The sequence below is a fragment of the Xenopus tropicalis genome, chromosome 5 (assembly GCF_000004195.4).
Source record: "Xenopus tropicalis strain Nigerian chromosome 5, UCB_Xtro_10.0, whole genome shotgun sequence".
Taxonomy (NCBI): Eukaryota; Metazoa; Chordata; class Amphibia; order Anura; family Pipidae; genus Xenopus; species Xenopus tropicalis.
The window spans coordinates 93929798-93951395 of record NC_030681.2 but is presented as its reverse complement, the minus strand read 5'-3'; the positions used below and the strand labels follow the sequence as shown (position 1 = coordinate 93951395).

The 21598-nt window shown below is 35.6% G+C and overlaps 1 protein-coding gene across 4 annotated transcripts in view; it reads left to right on the top strand.

The window, feature by feature from the left end:
- Positions 1-10825, top strand: part of adgrb3 (adhesion G protein-coupled receptor B3) — a 475647-nt gene extending 464822 nt beyond the window's left edge. For all 4 annotated transcript variants that reach the window (XM_012963496.3, XM_004914501.4, XM_002936321.5 and 1 more), the window contains 2 exons: positions 5116-5220; positions 9969-10825. In XM_012963496.3, coding sequence (XP_012818950.1) covers positions 5116-5220; positions 9969-10154 — 291 coding nt within the window. In that variant the 3' untranslated portion in view covers positions 10155-10825. The remainder of the gene's footprint in view (positions 1-5115; positions 5221-9968) is intronic.
- Positions 10826-21598: the final 10773 nt, after the last annotated feature.

Here is a 21598-nt window from a genome sequence, read left to right as displayed (position 1 = left end):
TAGAGATACAGAACACTCTGCATCAGTTATAATGCCCTATTGGTTTTTTTCAGTTGCCAAATGCAGAAAGATTATCAGGACCCTCACAGTCCTCAGCGCCATATTGTTTCTTTATAAATGGAAGAATAACATTAAATTTGGATAAAAGTCATTTTAAAAGAATAAATAGCTCCCTAAATGCTTGTTTGCTTGTCCTTTTGTGACAGTGTTTTTTTTTTTTTTAATTGCTGGGAAAAAAAACTTGAATCTAACATAAAAGAAAAGAGCGGAAAACAATAGCACCATTAGTGAAGTGACAGACGAACGTGGGCAGAACAATACACTATTAAAGTCTGTTCACCTCCACCATAATGACACTAAAGGTGATGACAATAACAGAAAATTCACATTATATCCCTTTTTTTATTGACTTATATATTTTTCCCCACTCTTGAAAGATAAACAATATAAATCAACAGAGATACAAAACAACGACATTGTAGCGCTCAGAAAAAAAAAACTGTTAAAAATGCCAAGAGTGAACAATGAATAATCACTGTATCAACGTTTTATAGAACTGCAGAACATTCTATAACGGAATGTTCGCTATGGCAACTGTTGCTAAGATCCCTTCGTCTGACGTTCCTTGCTTCTTTATGCTGCATCGTGTTGAAGATGATGAATGCAGGATGCACTGCAGATATTGGAACAAATAATGAAATCTCAAGTGTTCCGAGTTAAAGCCTAAATAAGTGCATTATTAAAAATGTGGATGATAACATTTATTTTTCTCAATCCTTTACAGTGTTTTTGCCAAATAGCAAATATGTAATACATTTATCGATCGATCACCTGAAAATCAGCCTGTTTCCAGGTCCGTCTTTCATTTTCATAAAATGGTGATCAGTAATGAAAATATATGCTTTTTTCAGCTGGATAGCAATCAAATCCCATGTTATTTGTGTACCTAAACTCATATAACTATGTAGCTAGAGAATGAAGGTCTGAGATCTTCAATAAAAAAGCAATTGCGTTTTAAGAAAATCTATTATTATAAAAATATCCCCATTGTAATCCAGCAAATTGTATTTTAGGTTATAATCTTAAGGGAAGATAAATGTATTGCCCTTTATTTTAATCACATCATCAATATATGGCTTGCTACCTGCATTTCCATGAGTGGTAGTACCTGACATAATATATACAGAATTACATTTCATTGTGTGTTCTTTTAAACATCTGCAGCTCAAAGGCCTAATGAATTATAAAGTGGCTGTAATTGCCTCTAAAAGCACAGAATCAGCCCTTCCACATCTGGCTACTGGAGGGATGGAGAGTGGATACAGACTATGGCACCCAAGAGAAGACAAATTTGCAGTTTGAAATGGATTTTCTTTCTGTAAAGTTCTTCTTTCAAGCACCTGCGGCTCAAAAGCAAAATTAATTATAAAGTAGCTATTACTTCCCCTGGAAGCCACAAATTAACTAGTGGACATCTGATAGCTAAAACTCAGTAAAAGGCTTATTACAGATTAGATACATTACATGGAGTTGGCATGCCCTGAACAGACGGAGCCTTTTACACTGTTCTAAGGAAGACACCCAAAATAACTTCAAATTTAGTAGACTTTTTAAGTTTAATATTGTACACAAAAACTCTTGTGCTTTGCTGACAAGGCCTAGAAATGAAGGGAAGGTCATTTCTTATAGACTCCATTATAAGTAAATAATTCTAATTTTTAAAAATCATTTTCTTTTTCTCTGCGATTATAAAACAGTACCTTGTACTTGATTCAGAATAAGATATGATTAATCCTTTTTTGGAGGCAACACAATTCTTCTGGGTTTATTTAATGTTTAAATATATAGTTACATAGGGTTGAAAAAATACCAGAGTCCATCAAGTTCAACCCATCCAAGTAAACCCAGCACACACAACCTATACTTACCAATCTATATACTCACATACATACATAAACTATATATACAACCACTAATACTAACTGTAGATATTAGTATCACAATAGCCTTGGATATTCTGATTGTTCAAGAACTCATCCAGGCCCCTCTTAAAGGCATTAACAGAATCTGCCATTACCACATCTCTAGGAAGGGCATTCCACAACCTCACTGCCCTCACTGTAAAAAACCACCTGCGCTGCTTCAAATTATTTTTTGTTATTCTTTGTAAAGTAAGGTATGGGGATCCAAGTTACAAAAAGATCCCTTATCATGAAAACCCCAGGTCTCAAGCATTCTGGATAACAGGTCCCATACCTGTATTGTGCTTTCAGCTCACATAAGTAGACATGAGGAATCTTAAATCATTTGATATCAAAATCATTTGATTTCAGTTTTATTTTGCTGTTTTACCTGTATTGACCATTTATCCAATGGCCCACGTCCAGTGGCTGAGGTTGAATATTTTGCATTTAGGCCACACATTTAGTAGACACCTGTTACCTTAAATCACTAAAATATATGAATAATTTAAATTTTCCTGTTTTACCTGTACTTGTCATTTATTCAGAGCAACTATTTTAGACTATTTCAATTATTTTAGACATATTTTTACATTTTTGTTTCTCATTGCCAAATGTAACAAATTCATTAGTTGCTATAGAAGGTCTAAGAATGACACAAAGATCTTTAAAACTTAATTACTTTTCAAAAGCATTAACAAAGTCATTTAAATAACATAATATCTTTAGCTGTTTGTATGTGATTTCCAGTCTCATGCCTATGTCATATTATGTGCTACTAAATACTTCTTTAGTATCCTTTAAAGAAAAATTAAACCCCAGAATGAATACTTAACCAACAAATAGTTTATATCATGTTAAGGTACCTATTACAGAATCTCGCCAAACTGGAATATATATATATAAAAAAAAAAAAAAAAAATATATATATATATATATATATCAGTAAATATTGCCCTTTTACATCCTTTCCCTTGAGCCACCATTTAGTGATGGGCTGTGTGCTCCCTCAGAGATCACATGACCAGAAATAATGCATCTCTAACTGTAACAGGAAGTAGTGTGGAAGCAAAAGGCCTAGCATGTATGTGTGCCCTGGCTTGTTTGTGTGCACTGTGAATCCTATGATCCCAGGAGGCGGCCCTTAATTCTTAAAATGGCAATTTTCTATTTAGGATTACCCAATAACACATACTACCAAAAAGTATATTTATATGAAAATGGTTTATTTAGATGAAGCAGGGTTTTACATATGGGCTTGTTTATGCAATATTTTTTTATAGAGACCTATATTGTTTGGGGATATATTTTTCTTTAAGTTGGTGCTAATACTTAATCAACGTAATCCAGTTGTAATATGTAATAAAAGGCACTAAGTTTGCCCAGGATACATAACCCATAGTGACCAATAAGATGTTTGCTTTTAAATAGGTGACCAGTAAATTCTACCTGCTGATGTTGGCCCCTATGGGTTACTGCTCCTGGGCAAACCTATTGCATTTTATTATGTAACCCCATTTATGTTTTATGAGTAAGTCCTTTCAATGCACATCAAGTGACAGGGGTCCCATCTGATATAGCAAACTCACCATACTGACTTGTTGTTCTGTGATCAGCCAACACAGAGGATATAGTTAAACAACCTGGGAATAATAGGGCTATACAAGCTTTTAACATTTCTTAAAAGCTTTCTTTATGTACCTATTTAAAAGATCACCAGTTTTCTATTTTGAAAACACGTTTTTAAAGAATGAATTCAAGCAACTGTACCAGTTTTTTAATGTGCCTGGATGAGTAAACTCTGCACACCTTTAGCCTTTCCCTGTTCCATTTGAAATAAATACCTATAAAATCCACATGCCTGGGGCTTTTTATTAATCAGATCTGATGCACAGTGCAGACTTGGCAGGCTTACATGTATCCCTGTCGGTCGCATCTGTACATATTATGGCACTATGGGGTATTCAGATTTTAAATGTTTTAATAAAAATTGATTTGATTTTACTTACTAAAGGATATTTCTATCTACTTTTTCAGTTCTCCCCACAAGGTATTCAGCAGAACAATTAAAGCCATTCACAGTCATTTGAGTAATACTTTCAATCAGCCTCAGAATGCAAACATTGCTAATTACCTAATTGAAAGCAATTAAACACTTGTTAAACCTTTTCTTTTACAGTATATTTAATATGATAGCATGCTTCTTGTCTTTTGCAGGGCCAGTTCCTCTCTATAATTATGCCTTTATATCGTGTATATACTAAATTAGTTTTGAGTGCTTAGAATTAAAAGTTCAGGAGATTCTACTGTACCCTGCGACTGAAACAATCATGTGTATGAGACAATGCCCCCATGAACAGGGTTGGAATCCCGGTGGGCCCCGGTGGCCCAGACCCGGGTGGGGAACCCTGCGGGGGGGGGAGTTAGGGGATGCGAAGGATGTGGCTAGCGGGGGCACCTGTGGGCCCTATACCCCCCAGTCCGACCCTACCCATGAGTATTACAGTTTAAAATACTGCCCTCTTTTGTGCTTATGTGTCTGCTTTTAGTACAGAAAAATCAGCCTCTATGTCAAAATATATCATGGCTAATTTAATGTGAAAATCTAATATATATAATGAGGCAATTTTTGCTGTAACTAATGAATAAAGCAGATACCGCGCCACATAAACAAAAAAATCTAAATTTTCTCTCTCTGAACTTTCTTTGTGAGGTGGCAAAGTTAAATAAGTTAATTTTATTGACTGGTTAATTAAAATAAGCATTCTACATTTTTGTGACAGTTTGGTCGCTAGGGCACTGTTAGTTAGAATATTTCCTTCTACTTTAGCAAACAAACATATAAATAAGTATGCAAACATAGATAATTAGTACTCATTACCTACAGTATTTCATGCCCATCTGTTTTATTTACCTTTTTTGACAAAAAATCATAATTAAAATGTTGTTATAGGATACTGCACAGGTTTAAATTTAAGCTAAATGTTCTTTTTCATATTTTGATCTTTATTACACATTTGACAGCCGAGTGTAATATAATGCTATTATTTCTCAAGCAAATGAATGCCAAAATTCAATGTTTAATGCGCACTGCATTATAAATGACAAACAGCTAATTAAATGAATACATTTCCTATTACTGTTTTTTCCACAGAAGGTCATGCATACTAGAAAGAGGCATATGGAGTTATTTCAAGAATTAAATCAGAAATTTCAGACTTTGGACAGATTTCGGGATATACCAAATACTGGAAGTTTGGTAAGTTTGTAAAGCAGTTTACATAGTAGTGTATCCCTATTTTTTTTATAAGTAGACAGTAAGCATAGCTGAAAACCTATGGAAATGAGTATACATTGTTCCTTTACATCTAAAATATGAGCATGTTATTGATCTATGATATAATCATCACAAGAGATCCTTTGCATAATTCTGAGTGCTCAGAAATATAAAATTCTAGACATAGTAGGTAGCCAGTTTGGAGTAGCATACCTCAACACAAGCTCAGTGAATATGGTATGTACTGAACACACGTTTTACCTATTATTTTAGTTACAACATATCTACTGTATGACACATTGCAGGGAGAAGATAAGGGTTTGTTTATACAGAGTTCTATACCATATCAAAGCAAACTCTCTTCATTGCAGTGTAGAAAAGGGAGATTCAAACAAAACAATGATACATAAATGCTTTATAGCAGAAATCAAATGGGGAAAATATAGATTATGCTTAATAATTCATTTTCAACACAAGTCCTATTTATTGTACTCATACTGAAGAAATATATAAGCTTATGATGCCCTTTTAATACAGGAAAAAATAGAGATGAATGAATAGATGAATAGAAAGAAAAAAATAGAATTAGAATACATTTATCCAGATTTTGCTGATTTAAATTCCACGAAGGTTTGTGCATGTTTACAGTCGACTGTATTCTGATGTGATCATTTCATTTTGACTTTTTGTCAGCCGCTAATCAGTTCTATATGCATATAAAAAGTCTAAATTGCAAATGGATTTGTGGTAATTTGTTCTGACAAGTCAATTAATAATTGATAGATGGATTAGTGACAACTAAAATTTGATATATTAATCCATGGATTTTAAGTTATGAAACAAGAGGAATTTTAAAAACTCATCTCTAGCACCTTTCTAAACATCCTCTTTGGTTATCATTGTATAACCTTAAATGGGAGTTAAACACCCAAAACAAATAAATGTAAAATTACTGAGGGTGCTCCTCTGAGCATTTTTTTTTTCGATTTGCATTATTATTTTTTCTTTCATGATATTTTTATTATTACTATTATTATTCTTTATTTATATAGCACCGACATATTCCTCAGCACTTTACAGAGATTAAACATCATTCACATCAGTCCCTGCCCCAATGGAGCTTACAATCTAAGGTACACTGCTAATATCATGAATTTGCAACAGGCTGTTCTTTTCTGATTCCTTTACAGTTCTACTGTGAGACTTTATTTTCACAGTGCGAGGATTAAAAACATTAATTGTAAGGGGTCACTTTCTAACCTGCTTTTTGAGAACACCCACAGGTTGCTACTGGGCAAGATTCCCTTGAATAATAATTCATAAGCAAAGCTAGATGTTAAGACTTATGGATTATGTGAACTGTTTTAGTAATGTTTAGTTCTGTAGTGGTCTCTGGGCCACTGTGAAAGTGCGACTTTAAAAATGTGGGAGACAGGTTGGGTTGCTCCCTTAAATATTCCAGCAAGCGCATTGTATCTGGTTAGTTACCTTACGAGGTCACTGCTAGAATCTCTTACATTGCTCATATTGCTACAGTATTCTGTAGACAGAGACAAGAGATCCTTTTCACTCACTCGTTAACAATATATACTGTATAGGACATTAAGACATTCTGTGCATTAAGCTACTAAGAAATACCCCTTAAAAGAAAACAGGGCTTGTTTGTCCATATATTGCAATCCAAGGCAAGTTCACTGTGAGTAATGCTTTGCAGGATGGTAGGAATTCAAGCTGAAACACTTTAATGAGTGTTTATATGGTTTTCATATAAAAACATGTAGCAATTTCTAGGGCTCATTTACCAACACAGGTGCTAAATTGCACAAGTGCAGTAGCCCATAGCAATCAATCAGCAATTAGTTTTGATCAGCTATCTACCTACCAATTTAAATGGTAGTATTAATTGCTGTCTGATGCAATTTAGCACCTTCTTTAGTAAATGTTACCCTCTGTCTTTTGGGCTTTTTATTTTAGCTTTTTGACTTCTTGTTTTTATGTACATATACAAACACATTTTATCTCTTACTGTTTACCAATTTCGTAATTCTCATATAGGTCACAACCAATCAAATCAACCATAGAGGGTAAAATGAAATCTTGGCAGTGATACTGATCTGTCTGTGATTACGCCAGTCATTAATTAGGTTTCTTATTTGCAAAAATATGCACGCCGTGTATTCTAGAAAATTTGAAATGAGCTTTTTACTGGATGTTATAAGATAATTAAATTCAGAGCCAATTAAGCCAATGTTGGTGCATTTTGTCCTCTAGTATACTTAACTTGATTAAAATGTTAAATCCATTTTTTTTATTAAAGCTAGGAAATAGAAACCCTGGTTCTGAAATAATAAAAAGCGAATGAATACAGTGGTAATGACCGATAATTTACTTTTACATTTTTATCTTTATTTATATAGCGCCAACACATTTACACAGCTTTACAGACAATCATGATCAATCATATCAGCCAATACTCCAGTGGAGATTACAATTAAACGTCTCTATCACTTTTACACTAGGGTCAGTTTCATTTGGAATCCAGTTATCCTAACTGTATGGCTTTGGGGTGTGCGATGCAACCAGAGTACCTGAAGGAAACATATACACAAGAAGAACATACAGGCATCTTGCATAATGTGGCCAAATTTGATATTAATATAGGAACCCAATGGTGCAGCTAATACCAGCTACTGAAACCAGTTGACACCTACTTGAAACATACATATCTTATACAGATTATTACATTACTCATTTAGTCATTCATATTTTTAGCAGTCAAATTCATATTCTATAATCAGGTTCATAAATTCAACCAACAATCTAATACATATTAATTGCTTTGCAAATATCAAGAATAACATATTAATATTTTGTAAATAAGCATTTGGGTTTTAGTACATAACTTGAATATTTACATAATTATGTTTGTTTCAGCAGCGATTGTTAAGAAATGTTGATTTTTTTTGCGCTACAGAACTACCTGTCTTCTAAAATTATTTATACATATTGGGGAAATGTAGTAAAAGTCATAAACAGAAAAAAATAGAAAAACAAAAAGTTCACATTTTGCAAAGTAATATTCTTTGGTACACAGTTACAGGTACGGGATCCATTATCTGGAAACCTATTATTCATAACATTTCAAGTCCCTTTCTTTGTAATAATAAAACAGTACCTTGTACTACTTGATACCAACTAAGATATAATGAATCCTTATTGGAGGCAAAACTTTCCTATTGGGTTTATTTATTGTTTGAATTATTTTTTAGTAGGCTTAAGGTATCCAAATTACAGAAAGACTGGAAAACCCCAGGTCCTAAGCCTTCTAGATGCATAGTGTATTTGTAAGGCCTGCTTAAAGATGGTATAAATACTTTCCAGGTTCGTAAAAGCTATTTAAAATGACGCAAAGGAAAATCTGTTCAAACAAAGTCATAAATAGTTATTGTCTTTATTAAACTCCCCCATACAGTATTTTATGCTGATATGTTATATGGCCGTAGGCCACTCTGTCTTTGGCGGCCTAGATTCTAGTCAATGTGCTTTTGGTAGAAGCAAGAGTTTAGTAAAGTTACAAGGTGACGTACACTATACATTGTTATATCACAGGTGGAAATACAGTGTGCTTATAGCGGGCTCTTAAGCCTTGACTTTACACAGTAATATACTTATTTATCAATTTTCCAACAAACTTGCATATCGAATGCTTGCTTATTTATTAATTAATAAGGAAAACTCATTTGAATAAAAATCTTACATTCAAGTTTTTGGGTTTTTTGCACTTGATACCAGACATTTGAGTTTTTCAACCATAAATCAAGTTTAAGTTTTTTTAGCACCAAAAAACTTGAATCGTGAAAATAAACCAAACTTGAACATTAATAAATCACCCCTAAGCATCAGGTTTCTTAATCTTCACCCTTCCATGGAATAACCTGCTGGGTGATAATGTGAGGCAGATTCTGTTAATGCCTTTAAGAGGGGCTTGGATGAGTTCTTGAGTGTAATATCCAAGGCAACTGTGTTACTAGTTTATATATGTGAGTGTATAGATAGGTCAGTATAATTGTGTGTATATATGTGCAACTTGATGGACTTTGGTCTTTTTTTTAACCCATCCTATGTAAAAATTTAACTTTTTTTCAGCAAATGTTTTCCAGAACTGGCCAAGACTGGCTAATTTACCCCTAACATAAACTATTTTTTAGGACAATAAACTTAAGTCTTTCCTTATCAGTATCCATTTAATATCCAAATGCCTGAAACAAGAGCACTCTCAACTACACTGTATAGAAACCCCCTTAAAGTCAAACTTTTGGATACTTGCCACTATAAGTGTCTCTATACTGATGAGTTAATTTTGCATATATTTCACCGTAGCAACCAAATACATATTTGTTTTCATTTTCTAACTTTCAATACACTTATCAAAACTAATTGCTACCTGGTGAAAACAGGTTATTGCACTGGTGCAATTTGCCCCTAACAATTCAGTGGCCATTCTTATTATTTGCACATTTAGTGCATCATGAGGTTTATAGATTAAGCAGGATCAGCCACTAGCTGAAATGTGTGCTATAAGCTTTGTACTACTAGCCACTTCCATAAACACTAATCCACCTTTACTTCCACTGTGTTTAGGATTATGATTACAAATGTTGTACGTGAGAATATAAAGTTGTCTTACTTTTGTTTTTAACACAACATTGTCTCATTTTTTGTACCTGCAGGACAACCCTTCAGTAAACAAGAACCCTTGGGACAGTTTCAAAAATACTGAATATCAACATTACACAACAATAAATGTTTTAGATTCAGAAGCAAAAGATACTTTAGAACTTAGACCCTCTGAATGGGAAAAGTGTCTGAATTTGCCTTTAGATGTTCAAGAAGGCGATTTTCAAACAGAAGTTTAATATAACCAACAAACTGAACAAAAAAAAAAGACAGCAAGTCATTGCACTGACAAATGTGAGAGACGTTGGAAGCCTGACATCTGGACTTTTGTGACTACTTCATGTCAGGCTCTTCATGTGCCAAATGTCAGTGTTGAATTTTTTCTGTTTTTTTTTTCCCTTTTTCTTTTTTTCTTTCTTTTTTTTTCCTTTTGTTTTCCTTGTCTTCTCTCACTAGAAAATCTAGTGCAGAACCAGGTGTACAAATCTTACCATCCTGTGTTGTAAGTACCTGTGGAATGGATTTGTAAGGTAATCTTTATAGATCAACCTCAAACAACGATTCATGTTGTAACAGCTTCACTTGGTCTAGTTTTCAAAAAACTTCACCATGAAGCACAATGTATATATGCAGTTTTTAAAGTTTATAACAGTCCGTTCGGCCATTACTACACTTTTTACTTTATAATATAAAAAGAGCAAAATTTTTTGTCATTAAATGAATGTTTGTTGAGCTACGTTCTTCATTGCTTTAAATGCAATAAAGTAATAATCTCACTTTTATATGAATAATATATTTCACATCTTTATTATTGCAGTTTTCTCTGGAAAGCTCAATGGTGGCTTTCCCTGCTGCAGCTCTGTATAAAATATTTAAAATGTTGTATGGTGTAAATAAACTTTTGTCTACATCTCGGCTTCTGATGTCTTCTATAAAACCCAATGACTGTGACAGCCTTGACTGTCACAGATAGATATATATTCATTAAACTGGCTATTACATTCTGACATATTGCTTCATGCTCGGCTGTTTTATAGTTTCATTCTCAAACATATCTGAATACTTCTCACAGCTTGATCAGACTCCAACACCGAATAAGATAAGGCTTTCTTGTGTTTGCTCCAAATGACCTCCAGTGGGAGGCTCTCTAACAGGATAAATATAAGATGATTCTATGCATTTATACACTCAGTCAGTGATAGTTGAAAAGAAGCATCAAATCACTATTTTTCTACTTCAACCTACTGTTGAAGAAAAAAAAACTAGAAGTAAAAAATATTGCTGAAATTGCCACTCCTACAATCATATATTACTGATAGTAATACCCCTTTATTGAATTAAATAATGCCAGCAGTGACTTTTGTACCAAACTGTGTACAGGTTCCCTTTTAAATGCATAAAATTTATCAGTAACATTGACTTTCTGGCTTTTTCGGAATAAATTCAAAATAGTCTACATGTTAACTTTTTTTTTTAATATATTTATAGTGTAGCCTCCCAACCACATCATATTTTTTTGCCCACTCTTTATTTTCTTTATTGCTGTTGCTGTTGCCTTAATATTTTTTCTTGCTGAATAATATCCTATTTATTAGCTTGTGCCCTCAACTTTACTAGAGATTTTCGTTGGAGAACTATATGGATCTGTATTGAAAGAATTTTGACAATAGCTACAAATATTTGACTTTTACACTTTATATATTTCAGCTCACCTAAAATATAGGAATGCATTCCATTATTTCAGGCCACTAATTGAGGGTGCAACTGGTTCAAATTTGCTAGACATTTTATGTGTTATGGGTGACTGTTCCAATAAATGACTTGTAAGAAGTGTCACTGAATTTTCCTTCATTACATTTGATGTCTACTGCAGTAATGCACAAATATATTAGTTGTCCACAAAGTGGTCATGTTGAAAGTAGCCACCATATGAAGAAATATGCCCCTCTCTCTGTATTGCATTATTTGAGCCAGACAAACCAAAATCAGTGGATGATAGGAGTTCACCATTGTTTCTCTTTCTTGCATTCTCTTTTATCCCTCTTTCTCGGTAATCTAAACATCTTTAACTGCCCATCTTAGTTACTGCGTAAGTGGTCATATTAATCCAATCTACCCTAAATAAGAGAATGATATGACAAGTTGCCGCAAAAGCCTTTTGGGAGAAAACTGGTGATATAGCCTTGGTGCAGTAGTGTTTATTGGCATAGTAGCCATTATTTATCATCCTGCATATGCCTTACGATTGGTGCTTTACACATAAGTTCTCACATAGACATAGACATAACTATAATAACAAGGGTTACTTTACTACTGCTAACACCTCATGAATACAGTGCATAATATGTCACAGCAGATTCTAACATGAACTGTATACTAGTAGAGACTGAAGATATGATGATAATTTGAATTAAAGGGGACCTGTCATCCAGATATAAAAAACTGTGTCCTTTTTGACATTAAACATGAAACCCAAATTCCCAATAGCCTTGGATATTATGTTTGTTCAAGAAATCATCCAAGCCCTTCATGGGGCTTGATGACTCTTATGTGCTATTGCATTTGAAATTTTAAAGCCTGGTAATACAGTTATAGGGTCAATTATATGGGAAACTGTTATCCAGAAACCTCTGAAATACAGGAATTACATTTTCCATAGACTTCCACCAAAGCGACCAATTCTTCATTTTTGAAGGATTTGCTGTAAGAAATATTCCCATGCAGATTTTGTCTTAGAAAAAAAGTTGCACCCTGGCTAGAATCACATTGTTCTTGAATGTTTTAATATACTGGGAAAATAAATAAAGTTGTTAGAGACAATTCTTGTTTACTTCCATTGAACCTCTCCAGCTTTTACTTGACATGTATTTTCTGGTGACTCTATATTCACATTTGCATTTTGCATCGGCCCTAATTATATGTATTATTATGTGTACATAGCAAATATATTTTGCTGAAATTAATTGAAATGCTGAATTTGTGTCTAAAAGGTTAAACCAAGACAGCTGGACCAGATCCTTATAGGCCTTTAAAGACTTGCAACAGATCTTTGTTTAAAAACATAAAAAAGAGAACTTGATTGTGATCCCATACACAAAACTGGCTGGCAAAGTACTTTTTGAAACTGCCATGCAATGTTTTTTGCAGCCTTAAGTAAAGACACTTATGAAATTACTTCCATAACAAATAAATAGATGATTGTGGGTGATCATTTGTGGTGTGAGTGGGCCCTACTACTCGTGGTCAAAATTACCAATGCAGTAATTTCTTGTGTGAAAAAGTTGCTATGTGATAATGTAGAGCAGTGCTGTCCAACTGGTCCCCCCCCCCCTCCCGCTGTGTGCCCCCCATCTGTCTGGCTGCTGTGAATGCTTACCTTTGTGTAAGCTTTAAATTGTATAAGTATTGAGATTAACTGCCCCCTGCATTATTCACACTTCAGATTCAAGATGTAAGACCCTCTGTTGTTCACACCTCTATGTAGTAACATAGTAAGTTAGGTTGAAGGCAAAGGAGGAAGGCAAAAAACCCCATCTGAAGCCTCTCTAATTTGCCTTAGAGGGGAAAAATTCCTTCCTGACTCCAAGATGGCAATCGGACCAGTCCCTGGATCAACTTGTACTAAGAGCTATCTCCCATAACCCTGTATTCCCTCACTTGCTAAGAAGCCATTCAACCCCTTCTTAATTGTGGAATTCCCTCCCCGAATCAGTTGTGCTGGCTGATACATTATAAAGCTATATAATGTATCAGCCAGCACAACTGATTCGGGGAGGGAAATCCACAACTTCACAATAAAAACTCCTTTCCGAATATTTAAACGGAACATCCCATCTTCTAAATGGAGTGGGTGCCCTCGTGTCTGTTGGAAGGACCTACAGGTAAATAAAGCATTAGAGAGGTTAGTATATGATCCCCTTATATATTTATACATACAAAGTCCCTCCATTGTTCGCACCTCTAAGCCCCTCCATTGTGGATCATACTCTGCCTGCCCTATGCTGCCTGTGTGCCATACTCTGCCTGCCCTATGTTGCCTGTGTGTGCCATACTCTGCCTGCCCTATGCTGTCTGTGTATGTCATACTCTGCCTGCCCTATGCTGCCTGTGTGCCATACTCTGCATGCCCTATGTTGCCTGTGTGTGCCATACTCTGCCTGCCCTATGCTGCCTGTGTGTGCCATACTTTGCCTGCCCTATGCTGTCTGTGTGTGCCACAATCTGCCTGCTCTATGCTGCCTTTGTGTGCCATACTCTGCCTGCCCTATGCTCACTGTGGGAGGTGAACCTGGTGGGGGATTTTTCTGAGGGTATGTCTTAATATGACTTAATGAACTTTTTTCACATGTGAGTGATGGGTGATATCCCTGCAGTGAGCACCAACCATTTGTCTTTTTGGCATGCTACCGTTGTTACTGTGGATATGGTCTTAAAAATGTTTGTGTTAATATGGGTGTGGTTTAAAAAGGGAGTGGCCAAAATGGGCTCCCATTAATGACCCTTCACCACGTAGGCCAGAAAAATTCTGACCTTCAGTACCACAGAAGTTAGACAGCACTGATGTAGAGGTTCACATACAAATAGTTACACTGATTTATCTTATCCTGAGAGTCTTTGTAGGTGAACCAATAGTATTTAATGCTTTTGCGACTTTAGACAATAAACCATTAGTGATGAGCAAATCTGTCCTGTTTCAGCAAAAAATTCCTGAAACTGGGGATAAATTTGTGGAATGCGGGTACTGCACAACTTTTTTGATGCAAACAACTGTTTTGACATTTTTGTTTTTCAAAACAATTTACCAATGGCGAAATGCGGAATTTGCGAAATTTGCGAATTTGCGAAATTTGCTCATCACTATAAACCATAGAAGGCATTCAACTATATAGAGATGGAGGAGAAGGCATTTCAAAGTTAGCAAAACATTGTCCTGCTTTTTAGTTCTCTCTATGATTTACTTTACTGGTAGAGGTACAAAACCATAATGTTACATCTTTATAATACATAGTACTGAATGGTTCCAAATGATTTATATGGAAGTATGCTTCTTCTATACCTAATGCAAGTTGTGCGTGCTTCATATTCCCTAGGAGTGAGACTGCATTGGCCCTCCTCATAGATCTTGCCTTCTTTTTATTTGGAGAACCATTACCAATTCTAGGATGCTTCTTACAGCAAACATTAATATTTTCCACTAAAGTTACACTCTAGGCTATTTTCCAGTGTTAGTAAACAAGTCAGACAATTGTTAAATGTACTGAAATAACTAGTATGAGAGAAATTAAATACAATTTGACAGGTTCAGCTTTATAAAACCTTCCCGTATGGTGGAAATGTATTGGGTTAAAGTTTATCTGGTTGAAAATCTAAACCGAAATTATTGTCCCATAGCATTTTTTTAATTGTGTGGTACATTTTCTATAGTTGTTTAATTCTTTGAGGTCTGTTTGCTAATATCCAACTTATCCACCTTCATATCTCTGCATATTGTGTGGAAAGAATACTCTGTTGTTTATTAAACTACAGTGGAAAAAAACTTATGCTAAAATGTTATGCAATGTAAATTTTTGTTTTTTTGGGTTCTTTTTTTGCAAATGTTGAATTTACGGAAATGTGATGGATTTTCTACCACTTGGGTGTCTTGTGGAGGTAGATTTACTAAAACTCTAATTTTTCTAATTTTTTCTTCTTAAAATTCAAATAAACCAATTCCATGAATGTGTGACATTTATTAAAAAATCTGAAAAGAAAAGGCATGTGCAGTAATAAGTCACAGAAAAGTCCTGAAAATGTATAATTTTTTTGTTTGTCACATGATAAATGCGACTTTTTCGAATTGTCGCACAAAAACCAACCAGCATCAAAAATCCAAAAACCTCAGAGCAAAGAAAAGTTTTTTGCATAGTAAATGTTGAAAAGTCACAACTTTCGGTGACTTTTAGCACTAAAAAATCTGAATTGAAGTTAAACTTCAATTATAAAGGTAAAGCAGCCACTTTTGCATTTCATTATTTATGTCAAATCTTTATTCTCCAGAGAATTTTCCCCACTACAATTATATGGGGATAATACACTTGGGAATTTTCAAATGTATGGCCACATTAAGTTTGCAATGGTGTACTTGTATTGTACTAATGAGTTGTAGTAAATAGGTGATATAGTTATGGAAATATGCCTGGTGAAGTTTGACAAAGGGAAAATTCACACCTTAATACATATGCTCCTTTGGGGCATGTTTTTTTTCCCAAAAGTTTTGGCAAAAATTATGAAATTAAAAATGCACAACTTTTTATAATCAGGATCAGGAACAAATAAAAGCAATCTATTGCAGAGTACTCAAGTGAGTTCAGGCATTAATGTGCCCATCCATCAACTGCTATTAAAGAAGCAATCTTAACTTGTAGGTCATGGTGAAATTCAGCGTTCCTTCAAAGAATGCTTGCTGTTTAGCAAATCTATACATCATCTTATGAACTCACTTCCTGAGAGTGATGTCTTTCTGAAAATAATAAAAATAAATTTCAGAACCAAATGGCAGTTTACATAAGGGGAAAAACACACTGGACTGGTCTGTTAATATGGGGTAAATCTACACCAACACATACCAATGAAATAAGAAATCAATGTTTATAACTGCAGTGGCAGTAAACTGATCAAACCTCACTGTTGAATGGCTGCTCTGCTACAAAATTATTCATGAGTGAATGTGCCTCACTAATTTTAATTTTTTTTCACCAGGATAAGATTTAGGTGGGCAATGTTACTGTATAGAAGAATCAGCGATTGATTGTTTGATTGTGTTTTATTCTTTAACACTACTTTTAGTTGTATGTTTGATGTACTCCCTCTTTATTATTATTAAAAAAAAATATATATATATATATATATAATGTAAGATTTTCCACTATGCACTAAGCCCTATTAGTAAATAAGGCCACTGATTTGCTATGTTCCGACGACTCCTTCATAGGTATTATTTAGCATTATGTTCTTACACCAAGAAACTTGATCCTCTATTTTGACTATATATGCAAATCTGGAGCATAAAGCAAAATGAGTAATAATAATGACTACAAATATAGTGCCCTGCCCTAAATGCTGATCTAAAGCTCAACTTGATTCACTCACAATAAATACTAAAATACACCTCTAAATGTAAATGTTTATTATTTGTGCTATATATATATCATCCATGATGAAGGAAGGCAATAAAGTGAATAAAGTACCCCCCTTTTCTAAATAATAGGCCAGCAGTGCAGAAGGAGGGCAGTGACAGGGCTAGGAAGAGGCAGGACGTGACATCAGAGGCAGGGAGAGGTGGCACAGGGGCAGAGTGAGGAAGGAGCAGACATTTTTGGGGATCCAGGGCAGCATCCCTCCTCCCCGCCCATAGGTGAGATCATGGTAGTTACCTGTGGGGACCCACTTGGGTCCAGGGTGTTTGCTTGTCACAGCGGGCAGTGGAATGCTTGCCCTGGGGGCCTATGACCATGGATTGTTAAGGCTGAATACCCAACTGGTGCTGATGCAGGCTCTTGTGGGGCATGGGTCCCACAAGAAGGGTGACAAGTTGGTTACCTGGTTCGCACTTACCCATCTGCTTCATACAGGGTTGGGTGGCCGGCATGCCAGGTAGCCCAGGAAGGCGTATAGCAGCGGTTTTGGGTAAGCATGCATTGGATATAGTTCTCTTCTCAAAGTTGTAAAACATTTTGGTTGATAAGTTAATACACTGGTGATGTTAATGTGCATGTATTGTAATCTGTAATTAAAGCTGTGACCTTCTGTATCACAAAACCTGGATGGCATTATTTGTGTCTTGGGGGAAAGGCGTTCCAGAACGTGGATATACGCATATGGTAAGTGAAGGGGCGTGTTGGGGGTTATCCTTCCTGCGGGGGATGCTGCCCTTGTCATAACTACATTAATGACATCACTAAGCACCATTTATAAGGATAAAATGTACAGGATATTCATGGTTCATGTGTATTATAAGATTATATATAAACATCATTGTGCAGTGAAACAGAATGGATTCATTTTAATTGTAGAATGAAAATTAAGAGATGTTTATTTTAATAGATTCATTTTGTTATCTGTCCCATCTGGTGTCTTCCATCTCACATTGCAATGCTTCTGCTTCCACATTGTTTTTCTTTTATTTCTGACTGTAAATCTCGTATGGATGATGCATAATTTGTATTCCATCTGTATGATTATTTATTACACGACTGAACAACTCTAAAAATTGTTTACATCATCCCTCAGTATATCTGTTATGGATACAGCTGAAAATAAAACTCTGCTGCTGTATGTTATTCCACAGCAGCTCATCCACAGACAGACCCACGCTTCATTTAACCTCATATGCGGTATAATTGTCCCTTGAAAGGTATTATTGCCTACAAAGTCCACAATAATTTGTGAAAATTGATGTTATATGAATATCAGCTCTATTTAAATGCTGTGTTTCTTTACAAGTGACGCAAAGATTAAATTAGGCATAACAGTAAGTAATGGACCTTCTTTTTTGAGAAAAATCTCTCTTAACACTTTGTTCTCCAAAGAAAAAGATGTGCTCATCTTAATAAAGTGATTACTATTATCCTAGAATTTCCCTTTTTAAACTGTTTCCATTCCAAGCATGCAAATTTCGTAATGGGCAGTTTTCAGTTACTAAAGACATATCATTTTTGACATAATGTAAAACTGCTGTGGGGTTATTTCCCCTGCCTTATTAGTTTTTATTATCTCTATAACCAATTTATTCTGTTAGGACTTAAGATCCTTTAGCAATGTAAACAATGGTTTTAGACCACAGGGCTCTGAGTGATTTGTTCTACAGTTAATAAAGATTAGTGTAGTCAGAACCAAGTATATGTTAATCGGAACAAAAAAATATATATACAAAATGTAATAAGTTTGTCCTTGATACTCTAAGTCAGTGCTGTCCAACTTCTGTGGTACGGAGGACCAGAATTTTTCTGGCCTACGTGGTGGAGGGTCAACACACACACACTGGTGGCAGGCAGAGTATGGAACACACAGGTAGCATGGGGCAGGCAGAGTATGGCACACACAGGCAGCATAGGGCAGGTAGAGTATGGCACACCCAGGCAGCATAGGGCAGGAAGAGTATGCCAAACCCAGGCAGCATGGGGCAGGAAGAGTATGGCACACACAGGCAGCATAGGGCAGGCAGAGTATGACACACACAGGCAGCATAGGGCAGGCAGAGTATGTCACACACAGGCAGCATAGGGCAAGAAGAGTATGGCACACCCAGGTAGCATAGGGCAGGAAGAGTAAGGCATACATTTGTAGCATAGGGCAGGCAGAGTATGGCACACACAGGCAGCATAGGGCAGGTAGAGTATGGCACACCCAGGCAGCATAGGGCAGGAAGAGTAAGGCATACATTTGTAGCATAGGGCAGGCAGAGTGTGGCACACACAGGCAGCATAGGGCAGGTAGAGTATGGAACACCCAGGCAGCATAGGGCAGGAAGAGTATGGCACACCCAGGGAGCATAGGGCAGGAAGAGCAAGGCATACATTTGTAGCATAGGGCAGGCAGAGTATGGCACACACAGGCAGCATAGGGCAGGCAGAGTGTGCCATACTCTTCCTGCCCTATGCACCTGTGTTTGTCATACTCTGCCTGCCCTATGCTGCCAGTGTGTGCCATACTCTGCCTGCCCTATGCTGCCTTTGTGTGCCATACTCTGCCTGCCCTATGCTGCCAGTGTGTGCCATACTCTGCCTGCCCTATGCTGCCTGTGTGTGCCATATGCTGCCTGTTTGTGCCAGTGCAGGCTATTTTTAAGACATACTGTATGTTGCAAACAGTTCCCCTTCCCTCCTTGATTTTCTTTTTTATCTTTTATTTTTGTAAGTTTTGCAAGATGGCAGCATTTTACAAAAGGCAAACCAAGGAGACCCTCATCAAACTATGTTGTGCAAAGAGACACTGATGCAGCGGACACATTGAAGGAGATGTTGATTTGTGCCTTGGTGGAACAGAAGCAGCAGAACTACACATCTGAGTCAGGAGACTCTGGATCCTGGATCCTCTCAGCGATCTTTATTAGATGCAGAGGGGTTCCCTTTAGCAATTTACCACGTTTGAGGTCATTAACCAAAATGGCCAAAGCCAAAATTTTTTTTTAAAGATTTAGAGAGTAAAGATACTCTCTACTGTGTATGTATAATTTTTATTTCTTTATTAGACTAGATAGGCACTAAAAGTTCATTTTCTGTGTGTACTGGACTTTGAAAACGAGTTATACACTGTAGACTATGGACTATGATCTGTTCTCGTAAAAAAGAAAAAATGGTCTTCTAAGCAACAATGTACTAAGATGTGGTTCATTTAACAATGTTTGGTCAATGAGCTTAAATATTTGTTTATTACACTAAGAAAAGGTTTTCCCTCTAACATAGACCTATAATTGCCCAGTACAGAAGCAGGTATTAAACACTGCAGTTTGCATGCAAATTACTACTTCTAGTTTCTAGTTTAGTAATCCATTCATAAATGTCATATGTATTATTCAACACTGTGGGGAATCAGTTCCATCTTAAACAGATGTAAGATTCATGTATAATGGGCAAAATTCAAATTGGGTTTGATGTGTTGTGTGAAATTTCTTATGATAAAAAGTGTAAGAAATTAGCCACAACTATCAATGTTCATTACAATAAAGGTATATTAAGATAATTATTTGTCCTGGCATCCAAGCGCTTGATAGCAAGCCATCTGGATCAGTAAATATTTCTTACTGTTGTAGAAATGCATTTGAATAAAGCCAGCACATGCTTCCTGCTAATGCATATCTTACATATACAACTGTGTGTGTAAGATACAGTACAGGTATAGGACCCATTATCCAGAATGCTCGGGACCAAGGGTATTCCGGATAAGGGGTCTTTCCATAATTTGGATCTCCATACCTTAAGTCTATTATAAAACAATAAAACATTAATTAAACCCAATAGGACTGTTTTGCCTCCAATAAGGATTAATTATATCTTAGCCAGGATCAAATACAATGTTCTGTTTTATTATTACAGAGAGAAAGGATATACATTTTGAAAATCTGAAGTATTTGATTAACATGGAGTCTATGGGAGACAGGCTTTCTGTAATTCTGAGCTTTCTGGATAACGGATCCCATACCTGTATTGGGTAGCTCTTCATAAAACTGTTCTTTATATAGAAAATAGAAAACAAGAATGATTAAAGAGTAAACATAACATCAGAAAAATGTAATCATCTGCAAAACATGACACATTTTGCAATATCTAGTATAAATAAATTTAAAGCAACTGGACTTGTTTGGTAATCATTGAAGACGTTTCACTACTCATCCGAGCAGCTTCTTCAGTTCAACTGAAGAAGCTGCTCGGATGAGTAGTGAAACGTCTTCAATGATTACTAAACAAGTCCAGTTGCTTTAAATTTATTTATACTAGATATACCATGACCTGGATGAATGAAATTCTTCATAGACATTTTGCAATACACTTGCAATATAAATTGTATATGGGTACATGGCAAGAAATCAGTTGGGGAGGCAGAGTACATAGTTAAAATAGATACAGTGAATAGATAAAGTGCAAAACCCCCCAAAACTCAAATGTAAAACTTGTGTGCTTATATAGAAGGCAATGGGAATTGTCCT